The sequence below is a fragment of the Centrocercus urophasianus genome, unplaced genomic scaffold (assembly GCF_019232065.1).
Source record: "Centrocercus urophasianus isolate 14NV4802_14NV808 unplaced genomic scaffold, USGS_Curo_1.0 seq_18, whole genome shotgun sequence".
In the NCBI taxonomy this organism is placed as follows: Eukaryota; Metazoa; Chordata; class Aves; order Galliformes; family Phasianidae; genus Centrocercus; species Centrocercus urophasianus.
This window is the reverse complement of record NW_024884733.1, coordinates 23,329,412-23,350,126: the sequence shown is the minus strand read 5'-3', so window position 1 is coordinate 23,350,126 and position 20,715 is coordinate 23,329,412. Positions and strand designations below refer to the sequence as shown.

The window sequence follows — 20,715 nt, the reverse complement described above, 5'->3', positions numbered from 1 at the left end:
ACACACACACACACACACACACACACACACACACACACACACACACAAAGGTAATCAAACTCTTAACAGTACAGACAAAGCTTGCCAAGTTATATTCAGACTTTGGAAACAATCCACACATTAATAACTGGAAGGCTTGTGTGTGGAAGGAGGCACTGCAGCACCCCGCAATGCACATGAATGATGTTACTGTAATCATTCGTGTCCCATGGGAGAGCAGCTTGCTGCACAGCATGGGCAGGCTGTGAAAGTCCTCACTGATTCCTGTACTTAAAACATGCCCGTAACTGCTGGGTAACATCAGCAAAGTTGCTTTAAAAAAAAAAAAAAAAAAAAAAAAAAAAAAAAAAAGGGACAGGAAAGCACCTAAACTTTAGCAGTCATGGTAGATGAATATTTTTTATTAAGTGGGTTGGGTTTTTTGTTTTGTTTTTAAACAGGAAATCACAATTAAGAAAAACAGAATCAAGGCTTTGCCTACATTGGACATTTGTCCTGAAGTAGCTTAACTCCTTCACAGTAATCACTGCCCCTCTATCATTACAAATGGCAAACTGAGGCTGCACTTCACATTCAGACCATTCCCCAGTGCATTCACTTTCCAAACCAGCAGCAAGCCTTCACCCTATGCATACTCCAGGATGCAGTTAAGTCCAAGCACATTCTTAATTGCACTATGGAGAAGCCAGAAATGCTGTAATACTTTGTGGAAACAGCACACATCTAATAGCTGGCACCTTCAGACCTTTCCAGAGATGTCAGAAAGAAAAATTGAATATATGGATTGCACAGAGTACAGATAAATCCAATCTCCTACAGGAAGTCAGTTCGGTTCACTAAGCTGACAGGAAGAAAGTAAGAGAGCGAACCTGTTTTGGATGCTTTAATGGTGTGAGCTGACGCACGGAGGGATCAGATAAGCACCAAAGCCACCACAAAGAGCGTGGAGTGCACGGCTGCAAATGGAAAATGGGGGAAAAGCAAAACTAGCCATTCTGGCATCAGCAAATAGCGAGGTCAGGCTTCTTGGTGTCGGAATCGTGGCAGCACACGAAGAGGTTCACAAGGCAATGTGTATTTTAGCTTGGTTTCAACCTGTGGTATCCTGAGTATAGAGATAGCCTCCAAGTCTTTTCCTTGGCCTCAGCTGCATCTGCTCCCCAGTGCAGCCTATCAAAGACGTTATTTTTAAGTTGTGGAACAGAATCCTGTATTAAATCAAGTTAAATGAACACAGATTCTCATTTCCCCCACATGCACAACGTGTAGCGCACTAACACAGGGGCATGGATGGTTTCAATTGGCATCTGTTCCTGGTGTAGCTAAGGCCCCAGGACAGGAGCATTCGGTTTCATCAGCAGCACTTTCCCAAGAGCCACAGAAGTACCCCTCTGTCCTTAGAAACACTGCAGAAGTCCAAACAGCTCCAGATATTGACACACTGAATCAGACTAACTCCTCTATACTAAGAAAATGTCTTATCCTGACAAAAGGATGGGTGAATTCCCTTCTGCCTGCAGTTCTCTGGCGGCTTGAGTAGTTATTCTGAAATGGAAGCATTTGTCTGATCCCTCAACACCAACAACCTGTTTGGTAGCACGTGTTACACGGCTGTTACTACCACTTTCCCAGTTTTCACTTCCTATATAAAACTACCGCAGCTGCAGCCCAAGTACTTAGAGGAATCTCCAAGAAGGGCAGTGGAGAAGCAGGCACCGAGCCCCACACACTCTGAGTCCACTGCAGAACTCTTGCCAGCATACACACTTGATCCAACCCTCGTTTTAATGAAGAGTTAATTAGTCATTATTCATCCGCAGCACACTAAGATGACACAGAGCTGAAAGAGACAGCAAACTACTACAGCTGGCAGTCTGAAAGCCCTCCCTACCTTCACTACAGCATACTCTGGACAGCAATGCACCCATTAGCTGTATTTCACAGACCAAAATGAAAGGAAAGATAACATGCCCCAACTTCCTGCCTCGGCATAGAACTACAGCTCTGTTCTCCCCAGTTCACCAGATCCAACTAGGTGACAACTTCAGCCACATCAAGAGACTTCAGGAGAAGCTACACATAGGGTGAGGTGAGCTCTTCCCCAGGAAGCACCAAACCAGGGTCGCCTTGCTTCTTCTGGGAGGGAGGAATAGCAAGCTACTCTACAAACAAAGGAAAGATTACTGTTTATAGAGGAAAGCAAACATCACTTGGAGCATGAAATTGTATTTGCGTGCAAGTGGATACTATTTTTTTCTTTCCTAAAAGATCCTACAGAAGAATTTTGCAGAATAAAACTAATTATACATTTACTACAGTGCCAACCCCACCTCCTGGAAATCAATAAAGCCACTATATACAAAAGGAATGGCGCTCTTCAGCAAACATTTTCCGTAGGTTAGCTGCACAGTAACGCAAGCAAACACAACCTGAATGCTTACAAATTCCAGACAGTTTGTCTAAACGCAGACATAATGAAAACATCTTTTTCTGCACCTCGGTTTCAGTCCTTGCAGATGACTGGCTGGGAGAATTCTATAAATAGCAGAGCTCCACATGAGTTACCATATGAATTCGTTCCAAGGGATTCATTCTCACAGCACTACCTGCAGTCAGGGCGGAGCTGCAGGCCCTGGGTGTAAAAGGTAAAGGCCATTAACCTAAAAATGAATTCATATAGTTAATTAAGCATTTTTGCTTCAGATTTAAAAGTTGCGTTGTTTCCTTCCACAGACAACATACTTCCAAGAATGTCACCCTCCACATGACAATCCACAGCCACTGTAAGGTCCTAAAATAAAGACAGTGTCACAGAGCTTCATGAAGCAGACACTAAAAGCAATGACTTATTCATATCTCATCAGCTAAACTGAAGACAGATGGATGCAACTGCAATACAAATCATAATACATGAACAGAACAAAACCAAGAGAAATTCCAAAGCAACAGAAACGAGCAACAGCCAGCACTATTAACAAGCAAAAAAGTCTGCAAGTGTTAAGATGTTAATTTTCGTCTCTACTAAATTTGAATTTACAGCATTTGTTTGCCAGTCAGTCTTTTATGAAGTTTCCACCGAATACCGCAGTTAACTGCTTTCTGTTAGGCAACATCACAGAACGAACCAGTTTAGCAGTTTGGAAGGTCTGTAGTCCAGCAATTCTTACAGTTGTTTCTTCAAAACCTGGGAGCAATCACTGCTCTCTCTCTGAAATTCAAATGGAAGGAATTTATTCAGGCAAAATAAATATTGGTCTTCACCTATACTGCAATGTTATACCGTGGCTGAATTACAATTTCAACAACTGTGTTCATAAAGCACTGCGATTAATGTTCAGCACAGAACAAACTCTGTATCTGGGTTTAATTACAATGATGAATAAGCCAGACAGAGGCATCGTCCCAGAGCAGTCATGCATTATACTGTCCTGTAGATACCAAAATAATGGAATCTGATGCACTTTGATCTCTTAGATACATCTCCTGCAGCTGTAAAAGAGGGCAAGAGCAGCCAGCCTCATCCAATTCTGCAACATGCGCGCGCTGACTCAGAAGAGATTTGTCTCCCAAACTACTTATGGGAATAAATAAAGCCAGATAAATATTGCTCTGTTTCCTTAGGGCTAGAGTCTGTATACAAATCATTGGGAGTCACATAAAGCAATAGTGGTGAGTGCTGTGGGGAAATTGTATAGTCGGACAGTAGCTCAGTAGGTGCTGGATGGATTCTCTACGCAGATATGTCTGAGTTATAACCTAGTTGGCCATTTCTTTTTAAATTAGTTTTGCCATGTCAAAAGTTAGAACACGGGATTCTGTGAAACTGGAAATATCTGACAAAAATCAACAGTTTAATTGAGGCTGCAGGACAACTGATTCCCTGCCTTTGTCCAAAACAGCACCAAATGTTTGGTTGGGTTTTTGGTTTTTTTTTTTTTGTTTTGTATTTTTGCATACACTGGATGTTTGTGCAGCTTCATTACATTTTATTAGTCATAAAACAGGCATTTCCTTGATGCTCCTAAGACTTGTCTTTGCAGTCCAAATTCTAATGGCACACGGGCTTAGTCTGAAAAACTCAGCCAGCTGAGATTCATCTTTGAAGACAAGGCCATCTCCGCATGGTTATTTGGCCTTTGAGTTCAAGGAACAAAGTACAGCGATTGCTGCTGAGCTGTGCCTCCACACATACCCACTGCTCCAGGTGGGGAAAAAGTAAGAAGGTCACAAAGGCCGCTCTGGTGACCAAAGAAACACAATCCCAGGAAACAAGACTCAGTGCCACAAGGACAGCAGCCCACGCATTCATTGCTGCACGCTGGGACTACAAGAACTGATTTTCCTGAGTCACAGTTTCTCCCGTTCCTCCCCCAGTTTCAGTCCTCCCCCAGGCAGCACAGGTCTACATCACCTCGAGACCAAGCCAGTGGCTGAACACAGGCAGGATGTGAATGCTCACCAATCAAACCAGCCTTCAGTATGGTTCCATATGTGCATGTGTGTGAGGCAGGGAGCGTGTGCGAGATTTCTGACGGCTCAGCAGAAACATCCAGTGCAATAAACCAGCTGGTTGTGATTTGGCTGACGCAAGTGTGGTTGAAAGGAAAGCTCTTTCATCTTCTCCTCCAGTTGCTGCATGCATCTGCTGTTTGCCCATGCTGCTGCTCAGGGACCGTGGCCACCAGCATTCTAACTTTCTTTTTCGTTGTTGAGAAACGGCGCAGCCAACAGGGATTCCTACAGAGGGCTGGTAAATGAAACAACCACTCTCTACAACTCCGTGGTCTCTTGGAAATTGTTTCATTAGCTCATAGGAAAGTCACAGTTGGTTTGCTTTAGTCCCTTCCACAAACCATTATCTCTTCAGAACACAGAACTAGCTTATTTTCCGTGGTTCTAAAACTCAACTCCAGATGTACAGTTAGTAACATCAGTACCAGTAACATGCACCAATGAACCAGATGCACATCCAGGAACCTTCCATGATACAAGGTGGTCCTGGGTTTGGGGAGGGCTGGATGGTCTGTTAGGATTGGCTCGCCTCAAAGAACACTAGCTCCCCAGATAATGAAGATTCATTATCCTGATTAGGCAAGATTTCTTATTACCGTCTCCACTGCCTCTTCATTTCTCCTAATTGAGCATCTGGAAGCATCTGCTCTGCCAAACAAATCCTAAATTATCAGATTCCACAACAGATTTTAAGAGATATCTCGTCTTAAACTGATCTTCTGATAAAGCTCCCTCTCCACAGCAGATAATTTGTTGCAAATTCCTGCAGAGGTTCATTTTGTAACGGCAGAATACCATTTTATTAAAATCAAATTATTGCAGAACACTTTACAAACATGAATTAATTTACTACGCATGTCTGCACTAAAGATAAGCTTTATTACTCCTCATTTTACAGACGAGGAAACCAAAGCACAGAGCAGTTATGCGATTTGCCAAAAGTTACAAGCTAAACGTCAAACTGAACGAACTAAGAACAACCACAGCTTATGCCAGGCTGCTCAAGCGACTTATGTTTTTATTATCCCAAGTCTCTGTTTCAGCCAGCAGGAAGCTGCACGCCAGCTCCAGCAGTGCCCACCACGGGGCTGTATGGGAACTAGCTCTGCCGGGCCGTGTTGCTGCTGCAGGCAGCCAGAAGGCTGGCAGAACCATACAGCAGATAATCATCTTCCAAGAACACGTATCTACCTGCATATCTCACTGATGAGACTTCCATGGCATCTCGGCAATTTTTTCATGCAATCTCAACCTCAACTGGAGCTTGTTTTGCCTTTTATAGTCAAAAAACGGCTAGCTTTCTTTCACAGCATCCCTAAAAACCTGCTCATTTTGAAATTTTTTGGTCTCTTAGGAACACTTTCATTAGCTCACAGAAAAGTCACGGCTGATTTGCTTTAGTCCGTTCCACAGACCATTAACTCCTCAAAATATAAATAGGTTTCTGTGCACATCTGTGGGGTGGCAACAGTAAGGCTGAGCACAAAGGCTGGAAGATACAAGTCTGTCACAAGCAAGCAGCGTTATTTTTATCTTCTTGACCTTATATTCCACAACCTGTTTAACTAGAGATGTTGAAAGGGTCAATGTCAGTGTTCATTAAGCCAAGCTTCCTTCCTTTATTGAAGGGATGAAGAGTGTCACAGCAGACAGCGACAGACCTTGCGTAAAACCTCAGTATAACTTTGCCATTTCTTGGAGAAATGCATGCAGTGGATCAACCAGGATTCTGTCAAATGAGCTTATGAACTCCCTCTCTTCTTTTCAAAACACCTATTGCAAAACCTTTTGGTCAAAATGGCTAGGGACAGGTTTTCACCCATTGCTGACTCAACAGCAAGGAATTCCAATATTCAGCCAAAATTCATAAAGTACAATTTATAACAGGGTAACTTCAATATTATGCCATAAAAGTTACCTACCTTTAAGACACTATCTGGTATCCTTTGTCTACAGGCTCTTCTTCCTTCCCCTCCTTCCAGCAGCTTTTTTCACCAACAAGGTGAAGCCAGCACCAACCAGCCAGCCTGATGCCACAACCAACATGCATTAAGACAGCAAATACAGGTGCACTTTTTTTTTTTTTAAAGTAACTATTACCTACAAAGGAATTTACCTATGGCACCCCAGAAAACTTGACTTCCTCTTCTCGCTGAAGCTGATCATCACCCGTGCGCATGGTGCCAGAAGGCCCCACACAAACAGACACTCTTGCCTGCAGCCCTTTCCCAGCTCCATCACAAAGAGGAGCAGTGAGGTGAAGCACTATTTCAGTTCAGATCCACAAATGCAACTGCAATTCATGCATGCCTGCAGCACAACATGAAGGACAAGACCTGCATGTGCAGTTGTTAATACACTCATTTCTCTTACATAGAATGGCTATAGTTGGTTTGGGCCTTGGTTTTGCTCCTCCCATGGCTCGCAGCACTCAGCATGCAGCATCTTTCTCACTGCAACTTTCCTCCTCTTACACTGTCCCAACATACCCCAACAGTTCCAGCTTCACACAGCCACACAGAGAGCAGAACGTTACGCCGCTGGGATTGCTCTCACAAAATATATGCTATCACTGATGACAAATAGCTCATTTGTGGCCCAAGAGAATTTTGCACACATTTCTGTGAATAGGTGCAACTGCTATAACAGAATGAATTGGGATTGCAACATTTAACCATATCAATTACCATACCTTTGAGAGGACAGCATCAGAACACCTGTGTATTAGTTAAGTCATAACATAAGTCATGACAAGGCAATCATAAAAACTTTGTGGTCTGTTGAGCAAAATACACCCAACACGCACATACACGGTGGCAAGTCTCACACAAATGCAGCAGACTATATCAAGGACAGCCAATGACTGTTCAAACAGAGGACTTTCTCACGAAAGGAACACTCCACCAAGGCTGCAGGACCAGCAGGGCACTGCACAGAGATCCAGGCACAGGCAGAAGGAAGCCCAGCAGCACAGACGGATCAGGACAAGAGCACAGTGAACACCAACGATGCCCACAGAGCAGGCTGGAGGAGGCCACTGCTGCAACTTCAATTTAAAAGAAGCCACAAGATATCCCAAATTGCATTTTCAAAACCTGCTGCTGCCAACAGCTTTTGCAAGTTTATGGGCACACTGTGTTGTCTTCAGCTCATGTCTGTGATCTCTCACCTCATTTTGTGCCTGCTACCTAATCAAGCAACTACCCAGGTAGGAAGGTTTTAAATGCCGCCTTCAAATAAAAAACAAAATTAAAAAATATATATATATATATCCACTGAAATACTGTATCAAGGCCCTGAAGACAAACAGGGCGGTACAGAGCACCAGAGCTGGCTTCAGGTCTTCCCAGATAAAGGAAGAACATATTTCAGCAGCCTGTCCTCCACATCAACATTTCAAACGTGCTCCTCTGAGCACAGGGTCGATGCTGAGAACAGGCACTTGTCACACTTGTAGCTTACTTGTTCAGCCAGTGTTGTATGTCTTTTTAAAAAGATCTCAGCATGTATTGTTCACAGCACTACCTTTAAGAAACCCAAGAAGAAAAGATGGATTCCAGACTTCACTGAATAAAATTCAAAGTTCGGTAAATTCAGAAATTATTTTCTGCAGCTGTTAAGGAATTACAGAAGAAGAGAAATACGAGACAAGGGCTGAGAGGAGTGGCACATCTGTTCTGCAAAATAACATCGTTGCAAAGAACTACTAGAGGCAAGAGAAACTGGGTAAAAACAGAGTTCTGCAGACAAAGCAGCAGAAGGCATATTGCCAACAGATGGCAAAGTAGTCAAAGGTGGAACAGAAAAATGAGCCTGAAAGTACACTCAATTTTGAGGACTTCAGGAGAAAGAAAGAAAAAGAAAAAAAAAAGAAAAAAAAACACTAACTCTTTCCTAAGCAGATTCACTAGTTTGTAATGGAGTTGCATGTGCTCAGCACTTGGAAAAACAGTTGTAATTTCAGGAGTCTAAAATGGAGGCAGCCAAAACCAGCATGCCTACGAAAATGCTGGTCAACTGTCAGTACAACTTCCTTCCCCACACACAAACACACGCTTTTCTCTGTGTGTTTTAATTATGTCCCATGTTAGCCCTTAAGCTTGATGCACTGGAAAACAGCTGCTGTTTTAACGGATCACTTTTTCATGAGTTTGGATAGCTATTTAAGCTATCCCATGTAGCTTACAGAACATTGACAAGGGGCAGGTATATGCAGAGCCTCTGAAGGGAAGGTATATTCCTCATTATTCCATGTGTCTGTACTGACAATCCAATTTTCAGTTCAACTTTTAGAAGCAGGGAATTTTATACAGCAGGTTCAGTACCACTCACTGATAAAAAGGAAATCAGCATGCAACAATAAAGAGATTATTGGGTGCATATTTTGCAGTTACAAGTGAACACCTTAAAAATGATTACTTAACCAGATTCCCATATGGACACCCACAGCACAAGCATGCCAAAACACAGAAAGTATTTTGAACATCAAGATAGCACAGACATTAGCTCAAAGAGACACGCAAGACCTTGTCTACAAGGCTGCACCTAGCCCAGCAAGCTTCCTTTGCTCTGCTTGTTTGCATACCTTGCAAGAGCGGCTCAGGAAGTTTGCACATCGTTGCTGCAAACCCAAAGGAAGCAAACCCAAATGTGGCCATTTTATGGCTGAGGTTCCAGCAGCTCGATTTTAAGTTGTTAATCATCCACAGCTCCCCGTGCACGGCGCTAGGTGCCACAAACAAGTTATCGTATCAAACTTACTTCATCCTCTTCCTTGCTTTCCATTCTCTGCAGGTCTGCGTGTTCTCACACATGCTAATTCTCATTCAAACATTTTGGAAAGTATTTATCACACATAAGGACAAAAAACCTGTTTCCCTTTCTAACAGTGAATCTGAGCTGTGATCTGGAACTTAAAATGAGACCATGACATCCTGCTGCCACTACAGCAATAACGGAGCTCCAGGAGCTCCCCAATTCAGTGCTTAACTTGCACATCTTTTGGCCCTAAAACAATTCAAAGTTACAAACCCCTTCAACCTCAAAGCACGTGAATTGTGAAATACTGCACAGTATGAAGGTGAAGGTCTTTTGTCATCACAAACCACTGCACTTTTTGACTATGTGACAGAACACCCCTTACAGTGAGTGTGTGGGAACTGCTGAGATCAGCGCATGGGGTTTGGGACAGCTGAATGCCTGCATGCACACCACCACACGCTGGGGAGTTTTGCTATGAACTCACATGGTAACAAGTGTCTGCAAGTTTGCTTATTTTACTGTCTACTGTGCTCTCAGTCAACCATTCACACTTACGTACAAGAAGTTCTTCGTTTAGAATTTTTAAAAAAAGCACGAGCAACTGAGGAAGAGTACTTATCCACCACTGAAGTCAACAGGAGAAGGCCTGCACAGTGCGATTTCTCAACTCCTGCAAGAGCCAACAGGTTGTTTTCCATGGCAAAAAAAACAACAAGCAACCAAAGTCTTCCCAGAAAGCACAGCTGTGAATACAGCCACCAGCACAGACAGTAATAAGTATGTTACAGCAAGAACACAGTGCTTCCCAAACAATTGGGACACACAGTTGTCCCAAACAAGGGACAATAAGGATTGGCTTAGAACATCACCTTTCGAAAACCTTGACACCAAGCATTTTCATTTAATGGACTTGTGCAGACTCTGCTAAGAAGTCAGAAAAAAAAATAATAACCCATCTTAGGAAATGTGTTCTGTCATTAAGTACTCACACAAAGCAAGCAGCTTTGCACAGCCCGGCAGTCCCAGCATGGTTCCACTGCACCACCAAAGGCTGCTGTGCCTGTGTCTCCTCCTGAACAACCCAGGGACCTCCTGTCACAGCTGGTGTTTCTTTGATTGTTGAGTATCACAGGTTACGCGTCTACCCTGCTAAATACTTTCTGCAGTTTTGTTAATTGTACATTAAGGTCTGCAACTCCTGCATGACTCCCTCCCTAAGGAGCGCTCAGGCCACCCCGCAGGATTTATCTGAGCCTGTCACTGTCACAGATCCCTTCAGACAGGGCTCATGTCCTGCTCAGAGCCACGTACGTTTCCTCTTCGGGGATGGAGACAAAGCAGGGGACAAACGCAGCCCTGAGTTCCGAGCCCTCCTTTCGGGGGCCACCACAGCGCAGAGCTCAGGACTGGGCCGCGCCGGGACCCCACGGCTGCGAGGACGTGACAGAACACCCGGCGTTTTTCCCCAGCCCGTCATCAGACGTAAATTTACATATCCCCTGCAGACAGAAGACCAAACAGCCCTTCCTGGAACCCCACGCAGCTGAAAGAAACAGCATCTCCGGCAGCACAAAAGTTACTCCGGTTCAGCCGCTGCCGGAGCGCCGCAGACAAAGCCGGGCATCGCCGAGCGCGCGGCCTCCGGAGCACCGAGAGCGGCACAGACAGTGATGTCACCGCGCGACAACAACAAAGGAAGCGGCACGGCTGGAAACTCGGCGCCTTCCCCTTCTGTTTTCAACCCAAATCCGGAGACGACCGCGGCGGCTCCGACCCCGGGGCGGACCCTGACTCCCTCCGCCGTCTCCGGCTTCGTATCCCCCACGGTCCGCGCGGCCCCGCGCCGAGACCGGGGAAACAAAGCGGCGCTCCTCGCGCCGCGGCCGGGACCCTCTGCTCGGTGCCCCGCGGGGCCGGACGCAGCGCAGCGCTCCGGGGGCTCCTCCGGGCTCTTCCCCGCCCCCCCGGCCCGGCCGCTCTCCGTCCCCGTCCCCTCGGGCTACGCCGCGTCGCTCCCCGCCCCCTCCCGTACCTGATATGGCGGCGGCGGCTCCTGATCCGGCTCGGCCCCGTCCCCGTAGCTGGCCCGGTCCGATTGGGACTCGTGGAGCAGCGAGATGTCATCCGAGGTGGGGGACTTGAGGCAGTTCCCCATTTTCCTCCCCCCCCGAGGAGCGGAACGTCCCCTCCGCCTCCTCCCCTCCTCACAACGGAGGGCTCCGCACCCTCAGCCGCCGCGCAGCGCGCAGCCCGCAGCCGCCCCGCCGGGGAGGCTCATGCCAGCCAGCCCGGCCCTAAGCGGCTTAGCGGCAGCGCGGCCGCCTCCTCGCGCCGCCCGCTCTCCGCCCCGAGCCGTAGGGCGGCGGGACCGGGCTGGGCTCGGCTCCCGCCAAGGAGCGGTGGAGCAGCGGAGCTCAGGTGGGGTCCGCCCGCCCCGCGGCAGCCCGGCACCGTTCCGCTTCCCGGTCACCGGCTTTCTGCGCACTGGGCTTTGTCGCGCAGGCCGCCCCGGCTCCTCCTCTCACTCCGCCCCGCCGGGATCGCGCATGCAGGGCCCGGCGGCACCGCGCTCGGCGGACGGGAGCCGTGCCCGCCCCGGCGCGCTGAGGCGAGGCCGGCGGCCTCCGGCCCCGAAGCGATCGGCCGTGTGCCCCACGGCCCCACCTCGCGGCTGTTGGTGTGCAGAAGGGGCCTGGTGTCTGACCCCGGGGGCGGAGCTGTGCCGGAGGCCGAAGTTCTTGCCCCGCGCTGGGCCCCGGCTGCGGCTCGGTGTAGAGGCCCGGCAGAGCCTGTTTTGTGCTCGGAGGCCGGGAGGAGCTGTGCGCGGAGACTGCGCGGAGACGGCGGCGGGCGCTGCTCGTGCCGCTCTGCGCTCCCGAAGGCCTTCGAGGTGACGAGAGTTACAGCAAATACATCGTTTATTTAACGGGGTATTCACATTCTCCGTTAAGAAATTAAGCTTTCAAAATGAAATATAGCTGTATGTACAGCACAAAAGGTCAGCACCCCTCTCCCAGCATAACCGCGCCGACACAGCATGAGGCAAACACGTCTTTCAGGGCAGATTCAAGGGTTTCTTCCAGTATAAATCCTCACAGCACCCTGCTGCCCTTCAGATTCAGGCCACTGAATATATCCAAAAATCAATTTCTCATTACTAGTCCTAGGCAAATTCAACACAGGTAGCAGCAACTAGAAATCAGGTCCTGCAGCAATGCAGCACGGCCAGCTTTAATCAAGAGTGCCTCAGCTGATCTGTGTCAGGCCTGATGAGCACAGAGCTCCCATCTGAGCTCACTGTCTCTAAGCCAGCTGCCCAGCAGAAGGTTTTTGGCTGTACCATCTCTGCTCAGACCTCTGAGATGCCCTGTAGTGCTTGGAGGATGGGGAGCTGTGCTGCTGCTTGTTACCCACGTGAGCTCCTCCTTGAGGATTTCCTTTTATTATTGTGCGAGAGTTTTGTTTTGCTGTTTGTCATTAGATGGCTTAAGTGCTTTCAGTATGAAATCTATAGTAAAGGAGAAGATATTACTGCTTCTTATGGAGCTTGGAAAAGGTATTTCCAAGAAGCTAGAAGTAGCTCTGGAGTTGTGAGTGTTGCTTGTGATGGAAACACTTTGCAACATTGTGCTGTAACTGACAATGACCACTGTACAGGGTGTGGGTGTTTATCACAGGAGCATGTTGACTCGCTTAATAGGAGAATTAAGAAGGTAAGCAGTGGCTGGAGAGGAGTTACTGCCTCTCCCAGGAGCAGCTTCAAGGTGAGAGCAATGTCAGAGCTGCTGCTGGAGGATCCTGTGGTGGGTTATGGGGACAGTTGGAGGTCCTTCAGCTGCGCAGTGGTGGCACTGCTGACAAGGTAACAGGCAATGAGAAGGATATCTTTATTCTACTGCTGTTTCTGCTTTTATCATAAAATCATTAAGGTTGGAAAAGGCCTAATCCACAAGTCCAACCCCAACCTGACCTCCTATGCCCAATATGTCCCTCAGTCCTACAGCTCCACGGTTCTCAAACATCCCCAGGAATGGTGACTGTACCACCTTCTTGGGCAGCCTGTGTCAGTGCATCACCACTCTTTCTGAGAAGAAATTGTTCCTAATATCTAACCCTGGTGCTGTTTAAGGTTATTTCTCTCTCTCTCTCTCTCTCTCTCTCTCTGCAGAGCTTCAGTGCATGTAGTTGCTGTTGCTCCATGTAGGCCGAGTAGCTTTAAATGAGGAAGAGCAATTAGCAGTCATTACTGAGCTCTTGGAAGAGTTAAGCCACTTGTTTTTCCAGGCCATTTACTGCTGTCATGTCAGGTAGGTGGCTAATAGCAGCTGGGCACCATCAGGTCACAAATTGAAAAGTGATCTGGAAGATGGAGAGTGGAAATAATTCTTCTGTTCACAAATGCAGAAAGAGCGTGGGTTTTCTGTATCCCTGTACCTGCTGTGGGGTTACTGTGAGGCCACTAGTTTTCTACCACTTTTATTTTCCTTTTGCAGCTTGGGGGTAAGAAAGCAGTCAAAAAGCTTTTCTAAGCAGAAGTTGGTTGTCCTTAGTGTTCAGTAGCTGTTTGGTGGGAGCCTTTCTTTAGAGACCCTATGACCTGTTCCCACTGTTTTTCAGTATTAAGCTGCAAAACCTGGAACAGATCTGGCTAGCTTTGTAGTACTGGCTTTCTATAGATATTATTTTTAAGTTCATGGGCTGCTTGAAAGGATCTGCTTTTGTGGCAATAGACACACAAGTGACCTTTGTACGTGTAGAATGGCAGAGGTGAATATGGGCCAAAACAACACATTTCTGTGCTGTTTGTTCTGCACAGACTTGGAAGCTCCCAAGTAAATTTTTTACATGGTCCTTTTTTTTTTTTTTTTTTTTTTTAGAAGACCTGCAGGTACATTTGCCCTGTTCCAGCAGAACTGTAGGGGAATTTGACTATTGTCTTCATTTGTTGTTTTTTGTTTTTGTTTTTTTTACTTTTATTTCCCCCTTTGTTTGAGGAACAATTCTGAAATTTCAGCTTGTTGAGTCTTAAAATGATCACACAGGTGCAATTGAATGTTTTATTTTGGAGAGTTTTGATAGTAAAGGAGACATATTATGTAACAGTGTGTTCTTAAGGCTCATAGGAGCTCACTGGAGATTGAGCTACCTTACCAAAAAATTCCAGACATGTTTTTGGAGTTAAAAATCTGAAAACACTGAAGACCTGAAGGAACTTTCTTCTTAACAGTTTCTCTACAAAGCTGACATCATAAGTTGCCTCGTTTAGAGGTAAAAGACCTGGTTAATTTTATGTGACCCATTGTTGTGTTATTGATGAGAAACATTTTGTGCTCCCCAGAAGTTTCTGAAAGACCTTTTGTATCAGCAGGGAATATGTTCTTTCCTTCCTTTTCTTCCATCAGCCTAATCTTCCTAGCATTTTTCATCTCTTATTATGTCTTATCTTTCTGCTGGATAAGATTATTTTATCAATTCATATATAGAAGCCCAGTTGACTTCTGGATGAATGGAGTGGCATGGAAAGTTTCAAAGATAGCACTGTTTGCTCAGGTAATGGTGGTGAATAGATACGTTATTTTAGGACTTTTTCCTGGGGGGGGAAAAAAAAGTATACATTTGAAGAAGTAAATGATGTTCTTCTATTATTCATGTGAATCTGATTGTGAGAATGACCTAATTAATGAATTAATTTGCTTGGGTTTAAAGAACACAGTGTCTTCTAAAATGCTTGATTGCTTTCAGTTCTGTTGCTATTTTAGCTGAACCATGGCCATCTCTCAGTGTATATTATAATTGTTTATTGTTTTTCAAGGGAGACCAAATGCAGCATAATAAAGTAAGTAAAATAGTGATATATTTCCCTTTCATTTTGTGATGCAGCATTTTGCTCGTTTCTAAAAACAACCTTCAACTTAGAGAATCCTGGTATCGCAAATATCACTTAGATTAATCTATCCTAAAGATAAAGCTTGATAGGGATGTGTTTCCCATCACTGAAATAAGTTGCCTTTTACAATAACTCATTTCCCCAAATCCAAGATGTTTTATCTCCAAAGAGTGCCACGTACTCTTTGCCGTACCCACGCTGTATGTCACAAAGGGGAAAAGAAGACTAAAAAGAATATACCACACAAAAGCCACTGAAGTAACCACCATACAAAGGTAACCTCTTCTAAAAAATCCCATCACCCAGCTCATATAAATTTTGCGTAGGAGTCAATCTTCCTTGTTCCTCAGTGTAACACACAGGCTCAACTGCAGGAGTGATCAGAGACCTAGAAAACATGATCTGAGAGGAGAGACTGAAAGAATTGGGGTTGTTTAGTCTAAAGGAGAGGAATGTGTTGGGAAAAGTGATAATGATCTTCAAAAATATAGAAGGTTTCTGCAGAGAGAAGGAATAATTTGTTCTTCCTGTTCAGCAGATCTAGGGCAAGAGGTAATGGACTCAGAGCTTTAAGGTAGACATTAGGAAATTATTTCAAACTGCAAAGGCAGTTTAGCACTGGAAGTTATTACCCGGGAATCTCACTTACTGAAGGTTTTGGAAAAGCAGGTTAGGCCAAATGTCCCAGTACTGTCTTCAGATGAGGCAGATGATATGCAGATAACCTCAAGAAGCTTCAAACTGTTTTGTGTTGTTTAATTTCTTTTGAATAATGTACCACAGATGTACTACTGCTGTAATGTTTTAATTCTCACTCTGCCTTTTGTCTTCAGAAAATTCCAGTAAGAAAGCATGGAGGTAGATAGATGTGGGGAGTGGAACAGGTCATGAAGTTCCCAGTAGCGAAGTATTAAGGAGTCACAGTCACTGCAGGGTGACTGTTTTGCTTGAATGGGAGTGACTTGCTGTATTTCTGCATGATGGGCCTTGGGTGGCTTGAGTAGTGGGCTGCTGTAGTAGGCGTGCAGAGTCAGAAAGCCTGTTTCGAATTACCTTTTAAGCTTCAATTCAATCACAGGGGTGGTCTATCTTCGCTTTTTGCTGTGAGTACTCCCTGAATTCTCAAGCAGCAAAGCTCTGTGCAGAGCTCACCAGGGGCCGTCGTGCTTATCGTCAAGTGCCACGGGTTGCAGGGCACTCTGCCTGGACGTGTCTGAATGCTGCAACTCCTGCAAGAATCTCTGGAAAACAACCACACCACACAGAAAATAGGAATGATCATCAAGGAAGTCTTCCTGATTTCTCTTGTTCTATGAAAAGGGGTGAGAGAGGATAGCCATATGGTCCCGTTTAATTTTGGTTGGGTGGAGATTCCTCTAAGACATAGAAAGTCTCAATTGTTTAAGCTGGCTTATCTGAGGCCTACTTTTTAGCAGAACTAATCATGTGTTGATTAAGTAAACACTTCACACAAAGCAAAACAAGGGAGCAAAAGGTACTGTAAGACTAGTCCTAGTTCGTAACAGCAGCATTTTTCCCTCCCCCAGTTAAGTTTACAGAAATTATGGACTCTGTGGAGTGAGTTATTCTAACTTCTGCTGGAATTGCCATCTTCACAGTACCATCCTCTAAAAGTGACGTTGCAAACCTCTTTGGAAGGTCATATATTAGGCTGTATACTGACTTTGTTCTGTTGTCCCGGAACAACAGACACTTTATTTGGTGTTTCAGACTACACACTTTTGTGGAAAATCTCATGAAGAAGCTCTGAAGGATGCAGGATGATTGTCCTGGTGCTCAACGCAGAGGCTCAGGTCAAGGTGAAGCCACTTGCTGCTGTTCTCATGCTTTTACCCATGAGATGTGAAGTGGGATTCCTTTTGTGAATACTGTTACTGTGCCACAATTTATAAGCATGGTGTAGTAGTGTTCTGTTGGCTGGGGTGCCACCCATAGCTTTTGCATTAGAATCTTAAATATGGATGCAGAGATCCCTGTTGTAGAAGCCCCATCTTGTGGACAACCAATCAATGACTACTTCAGCACTACGAAGATTCAAAATACTTAGAAAAGTTGAGGCTAATTTTGAAGACTTTTGCAATAAACTGCAATGTCTTCGGTCTGCTGGACAGTGTGCAAACATTCATGTGCAAAACTGGCATTTGCAGATGTTTCCACAGGTAAGTAAGAGTGAATTACAGAGAGAAGGCAAACAGAGATGGAGACAAGAATTTGTTGCCAGAATTCTATTTTAAGACTAATTTTGCTGAAGTGCTGCTGAGCCTGAATCCTGCACTGAATTCCCAGAATGGTTTCCTGTAGCAACTTGTGTAATACACGTTAGTGTCTGGCTGACAAAATCACATGAGGGCAGAAGAACATTGTTTGAAAAGCTTGTTCAGACAAAAAGAATAGCAAAGACTGCATGGAAACTGAACCTGGAAAGTTTGGGAATATCCTTCAAGGAATGCCTTTTTTCAGCACAAAATAATCAAAAAGGGAAAGCAACCCAGAGTCAATGAGCCAACATACATGGTATAAAAAGTATTGGGAAGGGGAGGAAAAATGTGAAAGTAATCCCTAATATAAACTGTTTTCAGGTGCAAGTGTGACTAGTAGAATATACTATATATAATTGTGCATAGTACGTTCAATTACACAGAATTCTTATATATTTAAATATATAATTCGGGTACATTTTGAAGAAATTATGCTAATATATAATATCTAATTTTCCATTCAATAACAGTAAAGATTGTAATAAAATAGCCAGAAAGTATAGCGACATCTAGGGAAAGCTTAGCAGAAGTGCCTCCTTGCTGTAACCTAGCTCCATTTCTACTCATAAGGTTGGCATTTGACAGATGCAGTGTATTAAAAACGGAAGATTAATTGCAGGAATTTGTGGAGTTCTGTGCATTCCTTCTTGCACTATTAGGTTTTATCAAGAAAATATAAGATGATAATCTCAAGCGTAAATTTGGAGAAATACACACACATCTTCTGCCAGTGTTTATAGAGTTTACTTGAAAGGAAATTAAGAGGTGTGACTGGAAATCATTACTTTGTGGAGATGGGTATCATGGCTCATAAATGAATGCACATGTAGGTCACGTTAAAGAAATAAGGATGAAAATTCATTTTACTGCACACACTTCTGTAAATATTGAATTTGGGTGCCTCTAGCCTTTGTAGATATTTAATCTTTTTGCATATTAAGTTTTTATTGTTCTCAAACTGTTGATGATGTTGATATTCCTAGTGATTTGCAATAAAGATTTGCAATGGTGTTAGGGAAATTTACATCATTTGAAAGCAAAGCTTGGTGTGTTACGTTGCTACACAAATACATGCAGTTGAACTGAGAGCTTGGTATGTAATTTTAGCATTTTCAACAGTGTGGGTTTTTGCAGCCGGGTGGCATGCGATTTGTTTAGGCATTCAACTGCCACTTCTGTTTGATTTTGTTTGCTATCTATCATACATTTCTCTTTATACCAAGTTATTAACTTTTTAATAATAGTTACATTCCATATATTTGGCTGCAGATTAATAGAAAAGACTGATCTTGCCTTAAAACTCTAAGAAGAAAGTTCAGTTTGTCAGTCACAACTCCAGAAAGAGCTTCTGGTTTAACAAGAGCGCAGGTCATGTGTTTGCATGAAGCAATGTGCTCAAATTGTATCTCTTAATAGGTGATAAGTTACAACACCATCTCATTTGCCAGACTTCAGTTATAGGGCAGGTAGGTGTTACACGCCTTCTATCTCTTTTTCAGCATGTTAAGAGGCAGAAATGGAGAGGGAAGAGAAGGAGGAAGGGAAATTTTCACCTAGAGAAGGTGAAAAGTCCACCACATAGCCTTTGCAATGCTATGGATCGATGGCATAAGATGCCTTACTAATTTTTTTAATGGTCTGAAACAACAGATGCTTTTACTGGAGAGTCTACATTATAATATCTCCTTTATTCTGGGGAAAAGAGGGGGGAAAAAAAAAAAGAAACACACAAGCATAATGTTTATATTACACACTCACCTTGGACTTTGCTTAAGTAAGGACGGTGTCATTCAGAGCTAGTGTTCTATGAAGAGTTCAAGGGGACAGAGGGAAGGAACTCTTGCATGGCTCAGTGCTGCAGCATTGGATGTTGAAAGCATTGCCTTCCCTTGGCACTGATTAACTAGCATGTAAGAAGGGATTTTCACTGAGCTTCTAATGCAAAATGTTTCAGAGGAGCTGAATTTTATGTACAAGCAAAGAGAAAAAGCTATGTCAGCAGAATCATGAAGAAGCGGGTGCCTAACTCCACTGCGCTTTGGTTTTCTCTCTTTCCCTCAGAAAGAAAAGAACAAAGCTAGGAGGCTTGCAGCCCCAAATCTGACCCCGTGTGTGGAAGATAGTTGATTGATCTTCTTTAAAAGACAAGCACCTGTTTACAAACTCACCAGAGCAAATCCTTCATTCTGAAACATTGTTGACAAGGCATTGTTTCGGTTTTACAATTAACTTCTGCAAGGATACGGCGCTGTAGGAACGATTAAAGAGCAACGTTGATGGTATTTTAATGTCTTACCAGAAAAATGATAAGGAGTCCGTTGCTTATGTTTGTGTGTCTGATGTCAGCCCGTTACAGAGCCACACCTGTGCTGTCTGCCTCGTGTGCCTTCCCCTGCCAGCACTGGCCCCTTCTCTGGAGCCATGCAGCTGCTGCGTACTGCTGTAGCTGTGCTGCCCCTTGCAGATGTCACCACCATGGGGTCCGTGTCCCCCAGATTTTGAGCCTGCGTATGTACAGGTCAGAGAGGTGAGCAGAAGGAAAGGCTCCTGCCATCTCCAAAGGCATCTTGAAACTCTTCTGACTGCCATCCAAAAGGTTTTGTAATTCTACAGTTCCTGGTGGTAAGACATGTTTTCTGCTATTAGTGTCAGGAATGTTTCTAAATGGTATCAGCTATTAATCACTATCACAGCTTCTAATTCTGGTCTTCTGTTTCAAATCTTCCCCCGTTCAATCTGAACCGAAAGTTAATGCCCGCTGGCTGATCTCCAGCACGTGTCTGCACAGAACGACTGTTGCCTTTAGCTGGTGGAGAGATCAAGGCTTGAACTGACAAAAGACATCTGTATCTTGGAAAACAAATTAATGTTTATGTTTTAATTTATAAGTTCCTGGCTCTTTTATAGTTCCTGTTTTTCAAGTAATATCTCTTTGGATCCCTGGCTGATGGAGAGTCAAAATGGAAAGGACCCATGAGAGAATTATCACAATATAACATCTGGTCTGCATTGGAAAAAGCTGAGAAAGATATTCAACATCTTTGAGACTACGAGGCAGTTATGAGGCTCTTTAAAGTCAGTCTGTGAAATACTGTGCAGGTTGTGGCCACCTGGGCCAATCTCATGTTGTTTTGGGAAGAGCTACTCTGCTTCCTAGCATCTGAATTTTAATCTCACTTCAGCATGTGTATGGAAGAGCTGGGAGTAATATGAGAGGTAGTTGTTTTTTGTAATGTCAATCTGATTCCCTGCACTGTCTCATTATATTGTGATTTT

General features: G+C 44.4%; 1 protein-coding gene across 1 annotated transcript in view; it reads right to left on the bottom strand.

The window, feature by feature from the left end:
* The window catches only part of RNF11 (ring finger protein 11), a 26,549-nt gene extending 15,067 nt beyond the window's left edge, over positions 1–11,482 (bottom strand). The window contains exon 1 of the mRNA XM_042819031.1: positions 11,306–11,482. Coding sequence (XP_042674965.1) covers positions 11,306–11,428 — 123 coding nt within the window. The 5' untranslated portion in view covers positions 11,429–11,482. The remainder of the gene's footprint in view (positions 1–11,305) is intronic.
* Positions 11,483–20,715: the final 9,233 nt, after the last annotated feature.